General features: G+C 44.3%; 1 protein-coding gene across 2 annotated transcripts in view; it reads left to right on the top strand.

The window, feature by feature from the left end:
- Positions 1-18,654, top strand: part of LOC137532743 (GA-binding protein subunit beta-2-like) — a 433,369-nt gene that overhangs the window by 67,932 nt on the left and 346,783 nt on the right. For both annotated transcript variants that reach the window (XM_068253596.1, XM_068253597.1), the window contains exon 5: positions 15,039-15,135. In XM_068253596.1, the coding sequence (XP_068109697.1) occupies positions 15,039-15,135 (97 nt within the window). The remainder of the gene's footprint in view (positions 1-15,038; positions 15,136-18,654) is intronic.

Here is an 18,654-nt window from a genome sequence, read left to right as displayed (position 1 = left end):
TTTACACACAATTGTCCATTTACAGAGATATTTCTCCCACCCAGCATGGGTATGTGTAAAAATACACCCCAAAACACAATATACTACTTCTTCTGAGTACGGCGATACCACATGTGTGACACTTTTTTGCAACCTAGGTGCGCTAAGGGGCCTAACGTCCTATTCACAGGTCATTTTGAGGCATTTGGATTCTAGACTACTGCTCACGGTTTAGGGCCCCTAAAATGCCAGGGCAGTATAGGAACCCCACAAGTGACCCCATTTTAGAAAGAAGACACCCCAAGGTATTCCGTTAGGAGTATGGTGAGTTCATAGAAGATTTTTTTTTTTGTCACAAGTTGGCGGAAAATGACACTTTGTGAAAAAAAAACAATACATATCAATTTCCGCTAACTTGTGACAAAAAATAAAATCTTCTATGAACTCACCGTACTTCTAACGGAATACCTTGGGGTGTAGTCTTTCCAAAATGGGGTCACTTGTGGGGTTCCTATACTGCCCTGGCATTTTAGGGGCCCTAAACCGTGAGGAGTAGTCTTGAACCCAAATGTCTCAAAATGACCTGTGAAATCCTAAAGGTACTCATTGGACTTTGGGCCCCTTAGCACAGTTAGGCTGCAAAAAAGTGTCACACATGGGGTATCGCCGTACTCAGAAGAAGTAGTATAATGTGTTTTGTGGTGTATTTTTACATATAACCATGCTGAGTGGGAGAAATATCTCTGTAAATGACACATTTTTGATTTTTTTTACACACAATTGTCCATTTACAGAGAGATTTCTCCCACCCAGCATGGGTATGTGTAACAATACACCACAAAACACATTATACTACTTCTCCTGAGTATGGCGATACCACATGTGTGACACTTTTTTGCAGCCTAGGTGCGCTAAGGGGCCCAACGTCCTATTCACAGGTCATTTTGAGGCATTTGTTTTCTAGACTACTCCTCACGGTTTAGGGCCCCTAAAATGCCAGGGCAGTATAGGAACCCCACAAGTGACCCCATTTTAGAAAGACACCCCAAGGTATTCCGTTAGGGGTATGGTGAGTTCATAGATTTTATTTTTTGTCACAAGTTAGTGAAAAATGACACTTTGTGAAAAAAACAATAAAAATCCAATTTCCGCTAACTTTTGACAAAAAATAAAATCTTCTATGAACTCATCATACACCTAACAGAATACCTTGGGGTGTCTTCTTTCTAAAATGGGGTCACTTGTGGGGTTCCTATACTGCCCTGGCATTTTACGGGCCCAAAACTGTGAGTAGTCTGGAAACCAAATGTCTCAAAATGACTGTTCAGGGGTATAAGCATCTGCAAATTTTGATGACAGGTGGTCTATGAGGGGGCAAATTTTGTGGAACCTTTCATAAGCAGGGTGGCCTCTTAGATGACAGGATGTTTTGGGCCTGATCTGATGGATAGGAGTGCTAGGGGGGTGACAGGAGGTGATTGATGGGTGTCTCAGGGGGCGGTTAGAGGGGAAAATAGATGCAATCAATGCACTGGGGAGGTGATCGGAAGGGGGTCTGAGGGGGATCTGAGGGTTTGGCCGAGTGACCAGGAGCCCACACAGGGCAAATTAGGGCCTGATCTGATGGGTAGGTGTGCTAGGGGGTGACAGGAGGTGATTGATGGGTGTCTCAAGGTGTGATTAGAGGGGGGAAATAGATGCAAGCAATGCACTAGCGAGGTGATCAGGGCTGGGGTCTGAGGACGTTCTGAGGTGTGGGCGGGTGATTGGGTGCCCGCAAGGGGCAGATTAGGCTCTAATCTGATGGGTAACCGTGACAGGTGGTGATAGGGGGTGATTGATGGGTAATTAGTGGGTGTTTAGAGGAGAGAAGAGATGTAAACACTGCACTTGGGAGGTTATCTGATGTCGGATCTGCGGGCGATCTATTGGTGTGGGTGGGTGATCAGATTGCCCGCAAGGGGCAGGTTAGGGGCTGATTGATGGGTGGCAGTGACAGGGGGTGATTGATGGATGGCAGTGACAGGGGGTGATTGATGGGTGGCAGTGACAGGGGGTGATTGATAGGTGATTGACAGGTGATCAGTGGGTTATTACAGGGAATAACAGATGTAAATATTGCACCGGCGAATTGATAAGGGGGGGTCTGAGGGCAATCTGAGCGTGTGGGCGGGTGATTGGGTGCCCGCAAGGAGTAGATTAGGGTCTAATCTGATGGGTAACAGTGACAGGTGGTGATAGGGGGTGATTGATGGGTAATTAGTGGGTGTTTAGAGGAGAGAATAGATGTAAACAATGGATTTGGGAGGTGATCTGATGTCGGATCTGCGGGCGATCTATTGGTGTGGGGGGGTGATCAGATTGCCCGCAAGGGGCAGGTTAGGGGCTGATTGATGGGTGGCAGTGACAGGGGGTGATTGACGGGTGATTGACGGGTGATCAGGGGGGATAGATGCATATAGTACACGGGGGGGGGGGGTCTGGGGGGGGAGGTCTGGGGAGAATCTGAGGGGTGGGGGGTGATCAGGAGGGGGCAGTGGGCAGGGGGGGGGGATAAAAAAAAAATAGCGTTGACAGATAGTGACAGGGAGTTATTGATGGGTGATTAGGGGGGTGACTGGGTGCAAACAGTGGTCTGGGGGGTGGGCAGGGGGGGTCTGAGGGGTGCTGTGGGCGGTCAGGGGGCAGGCAGGGAAATCAGTGTGCTTGGGTGCAGACTAGGGTGGCTGCAGCCTGCCCTGGTGGTCCCTCGGACACTGGGACCACCAGGGCAGGAGGCAGCCAGTATAATAGGCTTTGTATACATTACAAAGCCTATTATACATATGTGCAGCGGCGATCCGGGTGCTAGTAACCCGCCGGCGCTTCCGAACGGCCGGCGGGTTAATACGAGAGGTGGGCGGAGCCAGTCCCCGGCGGCTGATCGCGTCACGAATGACGCGATCGCCGCATAGCCACTCGCCGATGGGCGTATTGCGGTCGTTTGGGCCCGGACTTTGCCGCCGCCCATCGGCTGGGGGCGGTCCTCAAGTGGTTGAAGGGAACCTTAACTGAGAGGGATATGAATGTTTCCTTTTAAACAATACCAGTTGCCTGGCAGCCTGCTGATCTTTTTGGCTACAATAGTGGGTAAATCACACACCTGAAACAAGCATACAGCTAATCCATTCTGACACTTCAGTCAGAGCACCTGATCTGCATGCTTGTTGAGGGGCTGTGGCTAAAAGTATTAGAGACACAGGATCAGCAGGAGAGTCGGGCAACTGGTATTATTTTAAAAGGATAAATCCATAGCCTACTCAGTTTAGGTTCCCTTTAAAGTGTACCAGAGGCGATTTGTGACATGAAATAAACATTTGTATGTACAGTACAAAACAAATTAATAACCAGGCTGTTGGAAGCATTCATTGGAGTCAGTTTTTATGCATCTAGACTCCGCCTGTAGTGGAAACAGGCCCTTACTTGTTTTATTTTACTGCCTGAAAGAGTTAATTTCTAGGCATGGAAGTGACGGCTTCTGTCTTGTTAGTGGTTTGTCAGGAATATAGTAAACCCACTGATAAGTAAATTACGACCATAAAAGTTCTCCTTTTGGAATAAAACGTCTGAGGGCAGGAAGAGATAAAATTCATGAACTGTTGAACCTTTTTTTTTTCTTTTTTTTAAACTCTGGGACACTTAATAGGCTGACACTTATTAGAGACTGTAAAACATTCAACCTACTCTGTAAATGTATAAATATATATTAAAAAACCCTTGCATACAAAAGTAATTTTTATGAGTAGGAGGATAAATATAATTGTTTATCTAATCAGTTTATTTTCATCTCTGGTTCATTTCAAGTTATTTAGTTTTCTTATTGCGATCACGTATGCTCTTTGTCAAAGATCATTACTATTATTCTGGATAAGGTAATTATAAGTTTTAATTCTAATTACCTACACAAAGTTTCCTTGAATTTTAACAGGTCTCAGAATATTGTGTTCCTTTTGTGCTAACACCTCCTGTGCCAGGGAATCAAAGTTCCACTGTCTTGATGGTAGACTATCCAGGACTAGAGTTAAAGGGGCACTATGGCGAAAGATTTAAAAATTTAAAATGCGTGCAAACTTAAACAAATATAAGTACGTTTTTTTTCCAGAGTATAATGAGCCATAAATTACTTTTCTCCTATGTTGCTGTCACAGAGGTGCCGAGTGTTGTTTGTTTTGCTAGATGCTGTAACTCCTTTTTCTATTGCCTGAAGAAGCGGGCACTGACCCGTGAAACGCGTTGCTTTGTTTTATCTGGAGTTCGTTAATAAATAGACTGAATGTACAGTCGTGTTGTGTCTGCTTGGAGGAGGTAAGTCCACCACTGCCTCCTCTAATTACCAAATTTTTGGCTTTTAAGCTCATTTAAAACCCCTTTTATCCTTTTGGCGCCTCTGTTCTCTCCTATATAATATTGTATCCACCCTGGGTGGAGGGTTGTGACCCTTTTCTACTATCTACAGAGAGCGACTTCTTATTCCTGAGTGGGGTCAGGATAATCTCCCCACCTGCCTTTACAGTGGTTGCCTATTGGTGACCCATGCTTGTGAGTATAACAACTATTACTCTTTGTCATTATCACCTTTGTCAATACATACTACACTATTGGGGCTCTTGGTGTTCCTCTGTATCTCGTTCCCTATAAAGATATTCCCTATAAAGATATTCCCTAAAAAGGATTTAAACAATGATGCTGGCCAGCTTCCCTGCTCGCTACAGTTTTTTGGCAGTTGGACAGAGCAACTGCCATTCACTAAGTGCTTTTGAAAATAAATCCCTGAGAATCCCCTCGTGAAGAGATAGACTAGTCCAAAACCTGTCGCTTCTGTCAGATTTGTACTACCTACTGTAATTGACCGCAACATAGGAGAAAAGTAATTTATGGCTCATTTCACTCTGGAAAAAAACGTACTTGTTTAAGTTTGCACTTATTTTAAATTTTTAAATCTTTCGCCATAGTGCCCCTTTAAAGAGACACTGAAGCGAAAAAAAAATTATGATATTATGATTTGTATGTGTAGCACAGCTAAGAAATAAAACATTAAGATCAGATACATCAGTGCAATTGTTTCCAGTACAGGAAGAGTTAAGAAACTCCAGTTGTTATCTCTATGCAAAAAAGCCATTAATCTCTACGACTTTCAAAGTCGTGGAGAGGGCTGTGTTCTGACTTTTATTATCTCAACTGTAAGTGAACAGTTTTCTTTTTATCTGCTAGAGGAGAGGTCATTAGTTCACAGACTGCTCTGAAAGAATCATTTTGAATGCTGAGTGTTGTTTAATCTGCACATATTAGAGAATGATGCAATGTTAGAAAACACACTATATACTTGAAAATAAAAATATGAGAATATTTTCTTTGCTGCTAATCTTCTAGTAATTATTCATAGTACACAACCAATTCCTTATATCATATATTTTTTTTCGCTTCAGTGTCTCTTTAAGGAAATCTATCTCTTTGTGTTATTTTTAGGCATAAATAAAAGTCAGCAGGTATCTAAGCAGACCATCGCTAGGTGGATATGCCAACCCATAGCTTTAGCCTATGAAATAAGTAAGACTACATGTTAAGCGACAACTCGGCCAAGTCTCACTACTTTACATTACAGAGTGGATGTACTTTCCCAACAAGATTTGGCAGAAAGGTGCTACAGGCTGTGGTTGCTCTCTAGATGAGTCTTATGACTACTTGTTATCTCTCCAGTTGTCCCATGTGATAGCTGAAGAAAAGCCAATAATATTTTTAGGCTTCATACGGGACAATATCTGTATTTTCCCGTTCTATCATACTTGTGTCTGTATATATGGATTTTTCACCTTTGAGTGTAATACTCCGCTTTTTTTTTCTTGGTTTTATGGACTTGTGTACTTGCATCTGCATTCAGGTTTGATGGACGGGTGGGGGCCTTTAAAGCCCAATCTACACGATACCATTCTTTGTGTGATTCAATTACGATTCTATTTACAATCTGATTAAATCCGACATGTCCAATCGGGATTCGATTCAGTTCGATTTGCCATTGCAAAACAATGGCAAATCGAATCCCAATCGGACATGTCTGATTTAACCACTTAAGGACTGCAGTCTTAAAACCCCTTAAGGACCAGACACTTTTTTTCCATTCAGACCACTGCAGCTTTAACGGTTTATTGCTTGGTCATACAACCTACCGCCTAAATGAATTTTACCTCCTTTTCTTGTCACTAATACAGCTTTCTTTTGGTGCTATTTGATTGCTGCTGTGATTTTTAGTTTTTATTATATTCATCAAAAAAGACATGAATTTTGTAAAAAAAAAAAAAAATTTAACTTTGTGATGACATATTTCAAATAAAGTAAAACTTCTATATACATTTTTGTCTAAATTTATTCTGCTACATGTCTTCGATAAAAAAAATCCAATAAGTGTATATTTATTGGTTTGGGTAAAAGTTATAGCGTTTACAAACTACGGTGCAAAAAGGGAATTTTCAAATTTTGAAGCCTCTCTGACTTTTCTGAGCACCTGCCATGTATCATGAGGTGCTAGAATTCCAAGATAGTATAAATACCCCTGAAATGACCCCATTTTGGAAAGAAGACATCCCAAAGTATTCACTAAGAGGCATGGTGAGTTCATAGAAGATTTTATTTTTTGTCACAAGTTAGCGGAAAATGACACTTTGTGACAAAAAATAAAATCAAAAAGTTTCCATTTCTGCTAACTTGTGACCAAAAAAAAAAATGAAATCTGCCACAAACTCACCATGCCCCTCTCTGAATACTTTGGGGTGTCTTCTTTCCAAAATGGGGTCATTTGTGGGGTGTTTACTGTCCTGGTATTTTGTGGGGTGCTAAATTGTACGTGGGATCGCCGAAATAGTATAATGTGTTTTGGGGTGTATTTTTTTACACATACCCATGCTGGGTGGGAGAAATATCTCTGGAAATTAATTTTTTTTTTTTTTTACACACACAATTGTCCATTTACAGAGCTATTTCTCTCACCCAGCATGGGTATGTAAAAAATACACCCCAAAACACATTATACTACTTCTCCCGAGTACGGCGATACCACACGTGTGACACTTTTTTTTTTTTTGCAGCCTAGGTGCGCTAAGGGGCCCAACGTCCTAGGAGTACCTTTAGGATTTCACAGGTCATTTTGAGGCATTTGGTTTCTAGACTCCTCACGATTTAGGGCCCCTACAATGCCAGGGCAGTATAGGAACCCCACAAGGGACCCCATTTTAGAAAGAAGACACCCCAAGGTATTCTGTTAGGAGTATGGTGAGTTCATAGAAGATTTTATGTTTTGTCACAAGTTAGCAGAAATTGATTTTTATTGTTTTTTTTTCGCAAAGTGTCAATTTCCACTAACTTGTGACAAAAAATGAAATCTTCTATGAACTCGCCATACATCTAACGGGATACCTTGGGGTCTCTTCTTTCTAAAATGGGGTCACTTGTGGGGTTCTTATCAGGGCTGTGGAGTCGGTACAAAAATCTTCTGACTCCTCAGTTTATGAAACCACGACTCCAACTCCGACTCCGGGTACCCAAAATGGCCTCGACTCCTCCTTAGTCTAATACTTAACAGGGCTGTGGATTTTGTACAAAAATCATCCGACTCCGACTCCTGACGCCTCAGTTTATAAAATCAACGACTCCAACTCAGACTCTGGGTGCCCAAAATTACTCCGACTCCACAGCCCTGGTTCCTATATTGCCCTGGCATTTTAGGGGCCTAAAACCGTGAGGAGTAGTCTGGAAATCAAATGCCTCAAAATGACCGTTCAGGGGTATAAGCATCTGCAAATTTTGATGACAGGTGGTCTATGAGGGGCCGAATTTTGTGGAACCGGTCATAAGCAGGGTGGCCTTTTAGATGACAGGTTGTATTGGTACTGAAGTGCAGTAAGCGCAGGATGATCTGAGGGTTTGGCCAAGTGATCAGTAGCCCACACGGGACAAATTAGGGCCTGATCTGATGGGTAGGTGTGCTAGGGGGTGACAGGATGTGATTGATGGGTGTCTCAGGGTGTGATTAGAGGGGGAATGGATGCAAGCAATGCACTGGGGAGGTGATCGGGGGGGTGGTCTGAGGGCGATCTGAGGGTGTGGGCGGGTAATTGGGTACCCACAAGGGGCAGAGTAGGGTATGATCTGATGGGTAGCAGTGACAGGGTGATGGGTGATCAGTGGGTGATTAGAGGGGAGAACAGATGTAAATAATGCACTGGGGAAGTGATCAGGGGGTGTCTGAGGGTGGGTGTTTGGGTGCCCGCAAGGGGCAGATTAGGGTCTGATCTGATGGGTAGCAGTGACAGGGGGTGACGGGGTGATTGATAGGTGATTAGAGGGGAGAATAGATGCAAGCAATGCACTGGCGAGATAATCGGGAGGGGGGGGATGTCTGAGGGCGATCTGAGGGTGTGGGTGGGTAATTGGGTGCCCACAAGGGCAGATGAGGGTCTGATCTGATGGGTATGATGGGTAGCAGTGACGGGGTTGATTGACGGGTGATCAGTGGGGGATTAGAGGGGAGAACAGATGTAAACAATGCACTTGGGAGGTGATCTGAGGGAGGGTCTGCAGGCAATCTGAGATTGTGGGCGAGTGATCAGGTGCCCGCAAGAGGCAGATTAGGGTCTGATCTGATGGGTGGCAGTGACGGGGTGATTGACAGGTGATCAGTGGGTGATTACAGGGGAGAATAGATGTATACAGTACACGGGGGGGGGGGGAGTCTGGGGAGGATCTGAGGGCAGTTTAGGACCTAATCTAAATTTTAGCGTTGACAGATAGTGGCAGGGGGTGATTGATGGGTGATTGGGTGCAAACAGTGGTCTAAGGGGGTGATCAGGGGCAGTCTGAGTGGTGCTGTAGGCGATCAGAGGGCAGGGGGAGCAGGATCAGTGTGTGTGTATGTCATTAGTCACAGCTGCAACCTCCCCTGGTGGTCCCTTGATCACTGGGACCACCAGGGCAGGAGGTAGCCTGTATAATACGCTTTGTATACATTACAAAGCGTATTATACGCTTTGAATGCGGCAGATCAGGGGTTAACAACCCGCCGGCGCTGCTAATTGGCCGGTGAGTTGATGTTGCGGGTGGGCGGAGCCTGATGCGCGCGATCCCCGGCTATTCAGTCCCCCGGGTGCGGTCCTGGGGGGGTGTCCCTTTGCCGATGCCCAAAGGTAGTGGGCGGTCGGCAAGTGGTTAATTGGATCGTAAATAGAATCGTCATCGAATCGCACAAAGAATTGTATCGTGTAGATGGGGCTTAAGTCTTTTGATCATGAGCCAGATGTCCAATTGCACTATAGAAAGTCTTGAAACTCCATTACTGGTAAGTCTAACTTGAGCTTTTCAGATGGGAATACATGTAGCAATTTAAAACCAATAGAGGTAGAGTTTTAGGCTGGGAGCACACCTGCAGACGCAATTTCGGAGCTGCTTTTTCAAATTGTGTGGCTCTCTACATTTACTTTTTCTGCATTTCATTTTCTTCAATCGTTCATAATTTTCTAGTCTGGTTTATGGTGAAAATCTTATCAATTGGGAATATACCGTATATACTTGCATATACCGTATATACTTGCATATAAGCCGACTTGCATATAAGCCTAACCCCCCATCCCCCCCCCCCACCCCCACCCCCCACACACACACTTTTACCTAAAAAACAGTAAAAAAAAATGAATGACCCCCATATAAGCCAGGGGTAGGAAATGCTGGCCGCCTTATTCCCTTAGTGTGTCCCAGTATAGCTAGTAAAGTGGCCAGTATAGCGCCCAGTATGGCTAGTATAGTGCCCAGTATGAGTAGGTAGTGCCACAGTATAGCTAGTATAGTGCCCAGTATAGCTAGTAAAGTGCCCCAGTATAGCTAGTAAAGTGCCCAGTATAGGTAGGTAGTGCCCAGTATAGGTAGGTAGTGCCCAGTATAGGTAGGTAGTGCCCAGTATAGCTAGTAAAGTGCCCAGTATAGGTAGGTAGTGCCCACTATAGCACCCCAGTATGGCTAAGTAGTGCCCCCCCAGCCAACCCCCTAGAGAGAGAGAGCGGTTCCCATAGCAACGGCGATACACATCACCGCTACAGGAAGCCGCGCTCTCTACTGCTTCCTGCCTCATCACAGACAGCAGCCGTGAAGAGGGCTGCTGTGAATTACGGAGCCGGAGAGGGGAATAGAAGAAGCGGCGCCGGCTAAGGTAAAAGCGGGGGGGGGGGTCTGTGTGGTGGTGCGCTGACCACATGACTCGCATACAAGCCGACCCCCCCCCCCCCCCCCCCCCAACTTTGGCTCTCTACATTCACTTTTTCTGCATTTCATTTTCTTCAATCATTCATAATTTTCTAGTCTGGTTTATGGTGAAAATCTTATCAATTGGGAATATACCGTATATACTTGCATATAAGCCGACCCCCCTCCCCCCCCCCCCCACACACACACACACTTTTACATAAAAAGCTGTAAAAAAAATATATAAAATGATTGACCCCCATATAAGCCGGGGGTAGGAAATGCTGGCCGCCTTATTCCCCTAGTGTGTCCCAGTATGGCTAGTATAGTGCCCAGTATGGCTAGTATAGAGCCCAGTATAGCTATTGTGCTTCACCTTTGAAGGACAATATTACCAACAGCTAAGGGGTACTTCCATGGGGGCGTCGTTTGCACCAGCCTATGCGTGTCTCCACTTGGGACTCTGGGAGCGGGAGGAGGTGTTTCCAAGCCCCGAATATGGTGCACACGTCGCCCTCTGGATTAGATACCTGGATGATGTACTGGTGGTCTGGACAGGTACAACGGAACAGCTGTGTGAGTTTGTGAATAAGTTAAACCATAATGATAGGAACATTAAATTGACCTTTACATATGGTATGGAGATTTCTTTCCTGGACCTTTTGTTGAGGGTACAGGGTAACACAATAATGACTACATCTTTTCGCAAACCCACAGCTGGAAATACTTTTACATGCCACCAGTCATCATCCGGTGTCATTAAAGAGGGGTATCCCATATGGCCAATTTCTGCGGTTGCGCAGAAATTGTGGAAAAGATGAGGACTTTAAAAAGGAGTCCCGATTGATGTATCAGCGGTTCCGTGACAGAGGTTATTCACATTCAGTGTTACGCAGGGCACTCAGGAGGGCATGGCACAAGGACCGACAGGATTTGTTGGCCCCCAGGGGGATGCCGCGTAGAGTGGAGGGGGAGGGACATATGCGGCTCATAACCGGTTTCGGGGCCCACTGGGACAATTTAAGAGGCCTGCTAAATAAGTTTTGGCCTATCTTGACTGCGGACAAGGAGGTGTCTAAAATTGTGGGGCCTCGACCTCTTGTGACGGCCAGAAGGGCACCCAATTTGGGTGACTATCTGGTTCATAGTGAAATCCAGAGGAACCCCTCAACGTGGTTGGACCGTAGGAGACCAGTGGGCATGTTTAAATGTTCAAAATGCAAACTATGTCCTAATGTGGAACGTACTAATGTCTTTCACAGCAGTGATGGTAAAACTGAATATACAATTAGGTCTTTCATTAATTGTGAGACTACTAAAGTAATATATGCCATTACATGCCCATGTAAACTTATATATGTGGGTAAAACAAAAAGGTGTTTAAAAGATCGAGTATTGGAGCACTTCGGAAAAATCACGGGAGGAAAGACTATGGGGATTATATATGACCATTACAGAGAATTTCATAATAATAGCTTAAAAGGTACTCTAGTTAACCTCCTTGCCGGTTTTCCCGACCTGAGCTCGGGGTAGAAAAAAGAAGCTGTTAGCGGTGATCCCGAGCTCAGGTCGGGGTAGGCATTGCAGAGCTTTACCTTTAGTTGTGGAGTCCCGCGCGCGATCGTGCTGCGCAGCGGGACTCCAGCCTCTCTCCCCGGCAGTGTGGGGTCTTTCCCTGGCCGCCGGGATCCCCCATGTCCCCGCTATTCTTCCGGGGACCCGGCAGCCAGTTGGAGCAGCAGAGCCGTGGTGGTGGCAGCAGAGCGGTGGTGGCAGCATGACGTCATCGGGGGCGGGGCTAATATTGAAAACGAACTTCTCTATATTAGAGAAATATAGAGGTTTGTTTATATGTATATTAGCGCCATCTTGTGGGCAAAGAGAAAACTGCAGCACAGGAGCCCAGGAAGGTACTTTTTTTTTATTTTGCTGCAGATCTCCCTGCCAGAATGATTTTTTTCAGGTTTTAGGGTCTGAAAGAGTGGAAAAAATTGCACCGCTTTTAGACCCTAAAATCTGGAAAGAATCAGAACGGCAAGGAGGTTAAGGGACTGTATGCCTTAAAAATTTCTGCAAGGAGGGGGGACTTTGATGAGGTCCTCTATTGCAAGGAGGCTATGTGGATATACAAATTGGGAACTGTGGCTCCCTATGGTTTAAACGCAGAATTAGATCTATCCCCATTTTTGAAACTCAATAGATATAAATAGTGTCTATGTGAGGGTAATGCATGTGGGTGGATGGATCCGCAGCGAGTGTCACTTTAAATGCCATAACAAGATATGGACTCTGTTAAGAGAAAACTATATAAGTGATTTCACATGGAGAAGAGAATTCCTGAAATTGAATGAGACTCTGATTGATGCCAATGATGGTATGAATAGAATATTTGTGTTTTTATCCAATCGCTCTTTTCTATAGCCATGTTTCAATACAATCCCCGTATGTGTCCTATGAGAGTGGTTGCTGTGGTAACATATGGGGCGGAGCCTAGGAATAGTTCTTAACTGAACGCACGGCCGCTTAGGCCACACCCTGATGAAACGCCCAAGGTGGGCGGGAAACGCGTCGGTGGGCGGAGTCTGGTCAGCTGACTGGTGACGACCATTGCGTACACACTTCCTGCTGCCGCCATTGCTCTGCACGGAGAACCGGCATATTCAGCGTGTGACTCCCCACAGCGTTGTTGCCTGGCAGTGGCCGGTGATTCAAGTCATACAGGACCCGGTCTGCATAAGAGATTGCTGAACTTAGTGGATGCACGAATATTGCACACGCACGGATGAATCCAGTTACGGAATCCCAGTGAGCGCGGAAAATTGCCTGTGTTCTAAAGAGCATTACTTTGCGGGTGAGACCTATCCATGTACTGTTTTTTTTTTTTTTTTTTTTTTAAAGCTGTAACGCTACAAGCTATCTGGAAAGTTATTTATAACCTGGAACTTGTTGATTATACATGGATCTCCCTATCCCAATACCTATCAAGCTAAGGGAAGAGAGGAATTTTTAAAGGGGGCCCCCCGCTTTTTCTATCTGTTGTGGCAGTGTGGATGTGGAATATATGCGTGGATGAATGGATGATTGGTTATGTAATTCTCTGGCCAGAGACTAATCAATTTATCTGCAGTAGTAACACCAGTTATGCATAACCTTTACTCCGCCATGATTTCTGTTTTTAACTATGGGGAAGAGGGTATCATGTGGAGGGTTATATCTTAGGGGATTGTGTTTTGTATTTTGAGAAGTATCTTTAATAAATTTTCATATTGGTATAATGTTGGTGGCCTCATAACCTTTTGTAATAGTATTTAGATATAGCTAGTATAGTGCCCAGTATAGCTAGTATAGTGCCCAGTATAGCTAGTATAGTGCCCAGTATAGCTAGTATAGTGCCCAGTATGGCTAGTATAGTGCCCAGTATGGCTAGTATAGTGCCCAGTATAGCTAGTATAGTGCCCAGTATAGCTAGTATAATGCCCAGTTTAGCTAGTAAAGTGCCCCAGTATAGCTAGTATAGTGCCCAGTATAGGTAGATAGTGCCCAGTATAGTTAGTATAGTCCCCAGTATAGCTAGTAAATTTCCCCAGTATAGCTAGTATAGTGCCCAGTATAGGTAGGTAGTGCCCAGTATAATGCCCCAGTATGGCTAAGTAGTGCCCCCCGCCAACCCCTTAGAGAGAGAGAGCGGTTCCCATAGTAACGGCGATACACATCGCCGCTACAGGAAACCACGCTCTCTACTGCTTCCTGCCTCATCACAGACAGCAGCCGTGAAGAGCGCTGCTGTGAATTACGGAGCAGGAGAGGGGAATAGAAGAAGTGGCGCCGGTTAATGTAAAAGCAGCGGGGGGGGGGGGGGGGGTCTGGTGGTGCCACACTGACCACATGACCCGCATACAAGCCGACAACCCCCCCCCCCCCCCCCCCCCAACTTTTGACCTGCTTTTTGGGGGTCAAAAATTCGGCTTGTATGTGAGTATATACGGTATGTGTTGTGTGGTAAAAAGCAAAGTACTGGCTCATTTTTGAATTGCAGCAAAAACTGCAAGTGTAAGGGTGACATGGCTATTCAAATCAATGGCCAGTGTGGCAGTGCACTTTTTTTTTCTTCCCCTGCATGCAACAAACAGGATTCTGATAAGTGTTGTCCTTGCCTTAGAGTAACTGTCTGGCATAAAATCAAAAATCCAATTCTTTATTTCTATCTGGTAAACCAATAATAAAGATGCTAACCACGCAATCAAAAGTGAAAAATACTAATACTTTTCTTGTTTATAAATGATCATTCCCCAGTTTACCTGACTCTTATTTGGTACATTACTGCAAAAAGGAAGTTGCAGGGCATGCTGGGTTGCCCTTTTTTGTTACTGTACTTCCCTTCAGACTTAACTAATGCAGCCTGATTGGCTGAAGCCTTTTTCCCTCCTGTTTTCTCCTCCCACACCTCTGTTCTTCTCTGATTGGCCAATTTTTCTCATGCTGAGACAATGCACTTTTTTATTGTAGAGCTGGGTGGGAGTGCCTGAAGACTGGGACAAGGGCGGGCAATGCATACATAATCCTAAGAAGGCTTTTCTCTCTTTTTTTTTTTTTTTTCCCCCCCTGTAGAAAAATCACTAAAATCAAAACTCGGACAGTGCAATACATATTTTTTTTTTTTTTTTTGAGATAGTATGGCTGACAGCTCCTCTTTAAGGAGAACAAGAAAGACCTAGCTCCTTCTGAATTCATTTGAGATCATTTTGTTGTTTGTAGTGATATGGATATATATGTATTTCTTTTTTTTTTCATCTGTATAGGAAGCAATTCAAGGCAAAGTCCGGACCAATAATGCAGAGAACATCACTGTTTCGACACCACAGTTCATCTTTGCATCTGGGGACATACATTCTACTGGTACTGTATAGGCTCTTTAAAATTGCCATACCAATTAAATATTTTGTGGCTTGCATTTTGTTAAAGCTGATCTGAGATGAAAAACTAACTATAACAAGTAACTTGTCTATATATCTTATTTAAAGTTTAGTTTACATAGCAAATCTGGCTGCATACAGCTTCAACAGTTTGTGATGATTTATTCCTGTGATACAATGAGAGCAGCCATGTTCTGTTTGTCATCATTACACAGGTAATCTGCAACTGCATCTCCACCCCTCAGCCTGTGAAGAATTAAACCCCCCCCCCTCCCCCTGCCTTTGAAATCTTTGGCTAGTAACCTCCTCCTGCCAAGACTAAGCTCCTATAAGCCCTTGCTACATGGGTCTGAGTGCGTTGGCGTTTTGGAGAAGCTGTGGGCGAGGCTTGTTTAGTTTATAGGGAATTAAGTATTAAAACAAATAAAAATGTATTTGGCTTGAGGAATGCCCTCTAAACTATATGTAAGGAACACAATTATGCATTGAATAAAAGTTCATCTCCGATCCACTTTAAAGGGAACATTAGTAGCACATATGAGTCTCCTATTGTTTCCAGTACAGGAAGAGTTAAGAATCTTCAGTTATCTATGCAAAGGAGCTTCTCCGAGCTCTCTGACCATACCTGGTCTGCTATAGTGCTGTTTTCTGAAGCACTTATCTCAACCTGTCTCTCTTTCTTATTTAAAGGGGCACTATGGTTAAATAACTGGTTATAATATCATTTAATATAAAATATGTGCAAGTGTAGCAATGTTTAACACATATATTGTGGCAGAATAAAATTCTATTTCAATATTACATTACCCTTAGTTAGAGATGAGTTGCGTCGGCAGAGGAAATTATCTGACGCCAAATCAGCACATATCATTGTGCAGTAGGAGGCTGCTTATCAGCTGTTTGAGCTGCTGTTTTAATCCCCCCTTTGATATTTTGTGAGAGGATTCCTCCAACTCCTATAACGGCTCACTTGTGCAGTTTTACTACTCATCTCAGCCGCCGTACGTCTCAGGACATTGACGTACGGCTCTGATGAAAAAATGCTCCTGGCTGAGGCATCCCAGCTGGCTCAGGAACGGACACATATTGTTGTCCGTTGCTATGGAGACAAGCTCTCTGCGATGTAGCTGTGTCCTGCATTCTTTTCATCCAAATCAGCACATATCATTGTGCAGTAGGAGGCAGCTTATCAGCTGTTTGAGCTGCTGTTTTAATCCCCCCTTTGATATTTTGTGAGAGGATTCCTCCAACTCCTATAACGGCTCACTTGTGCAGTTTTACTACTCATCTCAGCCGCCGTACGTCTCAGGACATTGACGTACGGCTCTGATGAAAAAATGCTCCTGGCTGAGGCATCCCAGCTGGCTCAGGAACGGACACATATTGTTGTCCGTTGCTGTGGAGACCAGCTCTCTGCGATGTAGCTGTGTCCTGCATTCTTTTCATCAGAGCCGTACGTCAATGTCCTGAGACATACAGCGGCTGAGATGAGTAGTAAAACTGCACGAGTGAGCCGTTATAGGAGTTGGAGGAATCCTCTCACAAAATATCAAAGGGGGGATTAAAACAGCAGCTCAAACAGCTGATAAGCTGCCTCCTACTGCACAATGGTATGTGCTGATTTGGCATCAGATAATTTCCTCTGCCGACCCGGCTCATCTCTAACTAAGGGTAATGTAATATTGAAATAGACTTTTATTCTGCCACAATATATGTGTTAAACATTGCTACACTTGCACATATTTTATATTAAATGATATTATAACCAGTTATTTAACCATAGTGCCCCTTTAATGTTTTACAACAGGGTAGTTCAGTCATTAACTCTGCTCTGTTTCATAGTTTAAAATATAGTGTAGTTTGTTAACTGCAAATATTAGAGAATGATGCAATGTTATCAAATACAGATGTATAACTGGAAATAAAAATGACTCTTTTCTTTGCTACTAATGTTCTATGAATTATCCGCACTACACATTCAATTCATTATATCATAACTTTTTTTTTCCTTCAATGTCACTGTAAAGCTTAACCTTTTAAGCTGATTTCCTTGCAGTTTAATCCCTTTATAGTAAGCTTTAAAGGTGCGTACACATGCACTACATCCGGCAGACCCTCCCACTGTACTGTTCAGCCGACAGTAGTGCGTGTGTACAGTCTGTCAGGCAGAATGATAGCTCAGCGGATCGTTCAGAAACAGCATTATCAGTCCACCGACAGCACGTACACATGCACTACTTTCGGCTGAACGTCCGCCCAGCGGGAGGGTCCGGTGGACCCATTGTTGCCGGCGGTAGTGTGTGTGTACGCACCTTTAGGCATCAGGCTCAGTAATTTACTATATTGAAAGTTTACTAAATCAGAAATTGTCATACTCCAGCACATAAAGTATGTCTTATTACTGTGTATTAAATCAGTTAATAGGGAGCCTGTGCTTCTTTCTAATGCTTCAGCCAGCAAGCGCAATCAAGTATCTAAGCTAAATAAAAATGTACAGTGCTCAGGATGCTTGGATCTGTATGCAAGCAAAAGCACAGGTCTCACCAGTTGTGGGTTTTTTTTTTTTTTTACAATAGATTTTTCTTTTATTTATGTGGCAATCATGCCCAGAGTACCGAATAGGGCTTCACTGACCTAGAGGCTGGCAAAAGAGCAATAACAGATACTGGCTGCCACAAGACAAGTGAGAAACCTCTAACGACTTCCATTAACTAGGACCAAAAAGGCTAGAAGGATTGAAGTTCTCAGCTTGTTGCTAAAAGTGAGTGGAGCAGTGGTCTGAACTGACCTTTCAATCACGATAATCTAATCAGGCTTACTTTGAAAGTGTAGCCTGTAAATACCCTTTTTCATTCTATCAGCATACAAAGTATATACAAAGTCAATTGGGCTTATGCTAAGATTTCCCGCACGATTCAGTGCTCGATTCTCTTATCTTCATTCGTTTTTCTTATCTTTTTCCATTCACCGCTATGAGAAATCTAACGCGGAAACGATCGGGAGCAATATCGGACATGAAAGATTTTATCTATCGGATCCATCTATCGCACGAAAAATCGTACCGTGTGTATTAGGCATAAACAACTTAGAGAGTCTGAAGCGAGAATAAAACACGCTTCAGCTCTTATATTCAGCAGGCGCATATGTGCCCCTGCTAAAACGCCGCTATCCCACAGCTGAACGGGGGTCCCTTACCTCCCAAATCCCCTCCGTTCTTTGCGGGGATCTCTTCCTGGTGAGGCAGGGCTAATGGCCGCAGCCCTGCCTCACATGCATCTGTCAGCGCGTATCTCCGCCTCTCCCCTGCCCCTCTCAGTCTTCCTTCACTAAGAGGGGCAAGAGAGAGACGGAGATCCGCCGCTGATAGACTCGCTGAGAGGCAGGGCTGCAGCCGTTAGCCCTGCCTCCAGCAGCATCAAAATCTACGACCAAGTTGGTCGTAGATTTTGCAAGGGGGGATTTGGGGGGGTAAAGGACCCCCGTTCAGCCGCGGGATAGCAGC

The sequence above is a fragment of the Hyperolius riggenbachi genome, chromosome 9 (genome assembly GCF_040937935.1).
Source record: "Hyperolius riggenbachi isolate aHypRig1 chromosome 9, aHypRig1.pri, whole genome shotgun sequence".
Lineage (NCBI taxonomy): Eukaryota > Metazoa > Chordata > Amphibia > Anura > Hyperoliidae > Hyperolius > Hyperolius riggenbachi.
Note: the sequence above shows the minus strand (reverse complement) of the source record. Positions and strands in the feature narration are given on the sequence as shown.